The sequence below is a fragment of the Anomalospiza imberbis genome, chromosome 8 (assembly GCF_031753505.1).
Source record: "Anomalospiza imberbis isolate Cuckoo-Finch-1a 21T00152 chromosome 8, ASM3175350v1, whole genome shotgun sequence".
NCBI classification, from domain to species: Eukaryota; Metazoa; Chordata; class Aves; order Passeriformes; family Viduidae; genus Anomalospiza; species Anomalospiza imberbis.
Genome location: NC_089688.1, coordinates 17382329 through 17388356, shown reverse-complemented (window position 1 = coordinate 17388356; position 6028 = coordinate 17382329). Strand labels below are relative to the sequence as shown.

General features: G+C 37.8%; 1 protein-coding gene across 1 annotated transcript; it reads left to right on the top strand.

The window, feature by feature from the left end:
• Window positions 1-2163: 2163 nt before the first annotated feature.
• Window positions 2164-5301, top strand: GDF2 (growth differentiation factor 2). Its single transcript, XM_068197545.1, has 2 exons — window positions 2164-2747; window positions 4123-5301. The coding sequence occupies exons 1-2, from the start codon at window positions 2402-2404 to the stop codon at window positions 5061-5063; spliced, it is 1287 nt and encodes a 428-aa protein (XP_068053646.1). The 5' UTR covers window positions 2164-2401; the 3' UTR covers window positions 5064-5301.
• Window positions 5302-6028: the final 727 nt, after the last annotated feature.

The following is a 6028-nucleotide window of genomic DNA, read 5'->3' as shown; positions in this document are numbered from 1 at the left end:
TTATGGAGTATTCAATTCACTTGCCAAGGCTGCATAATTAAAATAAACCACTGGACAATATTAATGTGTTTGTGTATCACATTGATTAAAAAATGTCTCACTGCCAAACCTCAAAGAACAGCTTTCAAAAGGAATTTCCACTGAGTTAAACTGTTCATTGTAAAGTTTCTGCAAAGCTGACACTTGGCCTGACAGTATTTGACACCTTTATGTATGAACTTAGACACTGTATATAGCAACCCCCACAGCATTTGCAGGAGGAGAGAGATGTTTATACAGATCACTTGATCTAGCGGCATTCTATGTAATTAAAATTAATTTTAAAGTAGACAGATACAGAGCTTCAGGTACCTAGTCACAAGGAATGAAGGCTGCTCCTACTGAGTATAAGACTGCACCCTTGAAAGTCATAACTCTTGAAAATTTTGTGGCTGTCATAGATTTGTGATGCAGTTTGAGCACCCAGCATGATGCAATGTAATGGCAGCCAGTGAAAGCTTTGAAAAGATATCCACTGGAGTAGTGAGCCACATAAAGGATATTTTATTTCTGCATGTGGCACTAGTGGACTGCCACTAGAAAACTATATATAGCCCTAGGTTTCACCGTGTGAAGAAGGCCTTCAAATTCTGAAAGAGAAACAAAGAAAAAAAGAAACAAAAACAGGGAGAGAAAATGTCTTTGGTTACTAAAAAGAACAATCTGTTTATCAGAAAGAAAACTGAGAAGTAATTTGATTACACTGTGCAAGCACTTTGAAAGGGGAAAATGTCAGTACTATGGGACCCCTTAAACTAGCCAGAAAGTTACAAGAATTCCTGTCTAGAAGGTAAAGTCAGGCGCAATGAAATAATAAACATGGCATGAGGGGCTTTTAGCTGTAGGTGATAATATTTTAGCTACAAAAATCAAAATTTTTGATTCTTTGACATGTTCAGATAAAGTCTGTTGGCACTTAAAAAGTTACGTTTATCCAAACACAAACAATTTGACTCTGCATGTAGATAGGAAACACAAAGGCCCTGAGTAAATATTAGTCTTGCTATGTAAGAGACCAGGATCAATGCCAAATAATCCTTTTTGACTTTATGTCATAGGAACATAATTAACCAGGATCTTGGATCCAAGTTGTCACTTGAACAGACAGTAAGGAAGCATTACAGAAGTCTCGGATCACTTTAAATGCTGTGTATCCACTGCTAAAAAACAAGAGGAATGGCCACAAAAGGCAAAATTTTGATCACATGTTTGCGATGAGATTTTTACTAATGTAAAAGCTCATAATACTCTTCAGATTTTTTGGCATGTCTACAGTATGAATTTAGTTGTTCTTAGAAAAAATGATGCATTGTTAGTACAGAAAAAGCAATTATGTATCATTAGATTAAATCATAATACATTCATTAACATAAATAAACCTGGTTTTTCTTCTGTATCATGAGAAATTAATTTGTCTTGGCCTGTTCTTCTCATGCACACAATGTCTTCAGAGATAATCTTCTGTATCTTCAAAAGGACTTTTTACTTTCCATGTGGCCTTGGAAGGCCTAGTTCTGTCTTTATTTTGAGGTTGCTGAAAAAATGACTGGTTGTTCTTGGACTGGATGGACCATCATGAATCTATGAAATATATTACATAAGATACTATAAAAACAAGCTTAAATTCCCATACACCAAAGGAATTAAAATGGACAAGCCTGCAAACAACATGAAGCAAACTTGACACAAAACAGATATTTCACTGTGTACAAACAATAGCCTTTGGCTGATAAACGGAAAGAAGTTTCAAGGTTGTTTGCATGTCATGAGATCATGTCTTGCAGAATCACAGGTCTCCATCAAACTAATGGGCATTTTCTAATCATATGTGAAGGGATTGTATAAATAATTTGTGAGATGTTATTTGCTAATAGCTAATAGAGTGATTTTGTTCTAGATCTGTATTTTCTAGTCCTGCTGAAAACAGTGTAAACTTCTGTGTCCCTAAGAAAGCATCTCTCTGTGTTGGCAAGGAAGTGATAGAAGAATGTAATTAAGCAAAGATGACCCTAAAGTGAAATGTGGATTCTTTACAATATACAACGTCCTTCCCACCAGCCACATGTGTTTGTCAGATGTTTACAGAATCTTCATTAACTAAGAGCTTTGCTAGATAACAGAAGCTGAAGCATGGCATCAATGACTCTGATAAGGACAAGTGTATGACCAATCTGCTTGACAACTGACAAGAGGCTGGGGTTTGAAGCAGACTGCAAAAAGAACACCAGAAAGTGATTTGCAAAGGGCATTCCGGTTGTTTGCCTTACATCTTCTTTCCTCTGTCTTTATTGAAACAAGACTGGCAATCAGCTAAAATACCTTTGTCCTCTTGTTTCTCTACCAGAAAGTAAATATAGAAGAAATGTGCTGTTTTGGAGTATTAGCTGCACTGTCTGTTTTCAACATCATTGCCTGTTTGACAAGAGGCAAGCCTTTGGAAGACTGGGACAGGCTATCAGCTATGGGAAAGTCTGATGCACACTTTCATGATCCCGGAGAAGTAGAGGATGAGACCCATTTCAACTTTAAATCTTTCTTGGAGAATATGAAGATGGATTTACTAAGGAGTTTGAATTTGTCAAGAGTACCCTCACAAGTGAAGACCAAAGAAGAACCACCACAGTTCATGATTGATTTATACAACAGATATGCTGCAGACAAGTCCTCCATCCCTGCATCCAATATTGTAAGGAGCTTCAGTACTGAAGGTAGGAAAAGTCCTCAATATGTGGACTATAATTTTTAAAGAAGTACATTATTAGTAAATAGTCAGTTTCTTTTGAAATTCAGAAGAAACTGAGTTCCTAGCTTCCACAGATTCTTTAGAAATGAAACATAAAAATTTTCTATTGTATTCTTACTATATCGTTTCTTTCAATCTTTAAAAAATGCAGTTATCTTTAGTTTTCTTCTTTTATATTTTCACTGTACAATATTCTCTTCTTAAGTGCTTCAGCTAAGATGATGCACCAAATAACAAGGTTTACATGAAGCATTCTTCTCAATCCTAGATATTTCAAACTGAGTTTTTATGTTAGCATGCAAATTTGATCACCTGTAATTGAGACCGATGCTAGAGAGCTTTTCTTTTTGGCAGGCTCTGTACATATTTAAAAACTCCTGCAACCAGCTGAGAAATTTGTTGCTGGATCGAAGCAAGGAACAGCACTGTTCTCAACAATGCTCAACTGAAATCTCAACAATAGGACCTAGATTATAGTTTCCATATCTCACTCTTCCCTCTGACTACTTTACAGGGCAAATGGTCTGAAGAAATGGCAGCAACAGCCAATTAAAATTGCCCTAAAACCCAGTCATGATTAAGCAGTTAGTTTACAATAAGCATTAAATAGACATCAGGGATGACTTTTAAATACTACCAATCTGATCTTCCAGACAAATATCTGCCCCTCCCAAGGCAGATTTGCTGGTACTGCACATAGATTAGCAGACAACAAACATGAACAAATCCACACAAACTCAAGGAGTCCAGTCTGGAACAGTTTGGGACATGGGCATGAAAGACTGTTTATCACCAAGACCCAGTTCAGACAGACACTGGAGCTTCATTTCAGGACATTCAAAAACTTTTCTATTTCCCCAAACTCCCAGTCTAAGCTGCTTTCAAACTTAACAAACAACAAAAACTTCATCACAGCCAGTTCTTAAAGATACTTATATATGTATATTAGAGCAGAAGAGTAGGAAATCATTTATTTTTTTACAAATTCTTTCTGTAAAATTATCTTTAGCAAATTGCTAAATCTGAAAACTCTGCACATGCCTTATTAATGTTCTTAACACTGCCCAGCATCATCCATAGCTTGTTCTAGGCAGCCTCTTTATGCTTCCCTCCACACACTCACCTGGCTCTGTAATCACAGTAAAATACTACCAACACCAGGGACTTCCATTTCCTCTTTTCACTCTCTGCCCTTGAAATTTAGCCAGAAGACAGGATTTTTTTTTTTTTTAATCTGTGTTACCATGCTCTTATTTTATCCCCAAAATATATAGTCTTTTAAAATCAAGTTACTTGGACAGTCAGAAACACTGTAACCACATTTTAATTTCCTATTGCAGATGTTTTTTCTTTAGATTCACCAGAAGAAAACCCATTTCAGAAACACATTTTGTTCTTCAACATCTCTATTCCACAATATGAGGAAATTACCAGAGCTGAATTGAGAATTTATATCTCCTGTCACAGGGAAGTTGGGTCTCTCTCGAGGCTGGAAGGCAACATGGTAATTTATGATGTTCTAGATGATGGCCACTGGGAAAACCCAGAAAGTACCAAATCTTCCCTTGTCTCTCACAATATCCAGGAATGTGGTTGGAAGATGTTTGAAGTGTCCAACGCTGTGAAAAGATGGGTCAGGGCAGACAAACTGGAGACTAAAAATAAGCTAGAGGTTGTTATAGAGACTAAAGCTCTGAGTGGTTTTACTTGTGGGAAGCTGGATGTCAGTGTTACCCCTGACACAAAAAACCTGCCCCTGTTAATAGTGTTCTCCAATGACCGCAGCAATGGGACAAAGGAGACCAAAGTGGAGCTCCGCGAGATGATTGTTCATGAACAAGAAAGTGTGCTCAAGAAACTAGGGAAGAACAACACTTCATCTGAAGAGGAACAGCAGGGAGAGGAAAAGGCCATCACTGGATCCCACCTGCATTCCTCCAGAAGCAAGAGAAGTGTTGGAGCCAACCACTGCAGGAGAACTTCCCTCCATGTGAACTTTGAAGAGATTGGCTGGGATTCCTGGATCATTGCACCAAAAGATTATGAGGCTTTTGAGTGTAAAGGAGGTTGCTTCTTCCCTCTGACAGATAACGTCACCCCAACTAAACATGCTATTGTCCAAACTCTGGTGCATCTCCAAAATCCAAAAAAAGCCTCCAAGGCCTGTTGTGTTCCAACCAAACTAGATTCAATCTCCATTCTTTATAAGGATGATGCTGGTGTACCCACTTTGATATATAACTATGAAGGGATGAAAGTGGCAGAATGTGGCTGCAGGTAGTATACAAGGCAGACTCTCGAAGAAAAGGAACATCCCCTTTTTCTATTCAGTGTAAATCTGTACAATAGTGATGCAAATGAAGACCATTGCAAACAGGCTTTGGAGCAGGGTATGGGGCTGGTTGTTGTTGCTGCTTGTTTTAAGTGAAAATTGGCATTTAAAGAATGGCAATCTTTGTAAATAGCCTGCATTATATATCATGGCAAAGTGAATACTGGATTAAAATATTGTGAGATTGAATGAATTATGCATTATCTGGTGACAGTGATACAATGTCAATGCCTTATTTCAAACTTTCTGTTTAATCAACTGTATTTAGGTCACAAACTAGAGGATTTTCAGTGGGGGTTTAGGATGTCCTGCAAATGTTTAACAGCTCTTGAAATCTAATTCTCTCAGTCAACTGTGACATTATGAACTTTGGTAAAACTCAGTAAATGGAATGTTGTCTGCATGATAAAGTCAGGAATCTAAATCCAGGAAGCCTTTGCTCATATCAGTAATCTCAGAGGCTTTTACAGGCAAATTATTTGTTCCTGTAAGTGAAGATCTGCAGTATTCAAAACAGAACAGACTCTCACTTATTTAATTCCCAAGTTTCCTTCTGTGGGTAGCAGGTGCCTTAGTTTCAGCTTTCTTATCCTCAACGTCCCTATTTTTACCCCTTTATGGCACACACTTGAATGATAAGAAGTGCAGCCTTCCGCTTCTGAGACACTGTTTCCTAGGAGGAGCAGCAGCCCTTATCGCCGCACAAAGATAAGGAGCCACTTTGACCTACTGCATATTCTTAGTATTTCTTTGCAAGAACATGCAGTCAAATGATGTCCAGCCTTAGAAGTTGTATCCTAAGAGCAGTGGGGGTTGGCAGAGCTCAGCACTTTTGAAAAGCTCGGGCTTCTGATTTAGAGGCCTAAATTTGTTGTTCAGAGTCTGAAATGAGGTTCTGATTTTTTAAAAATTTC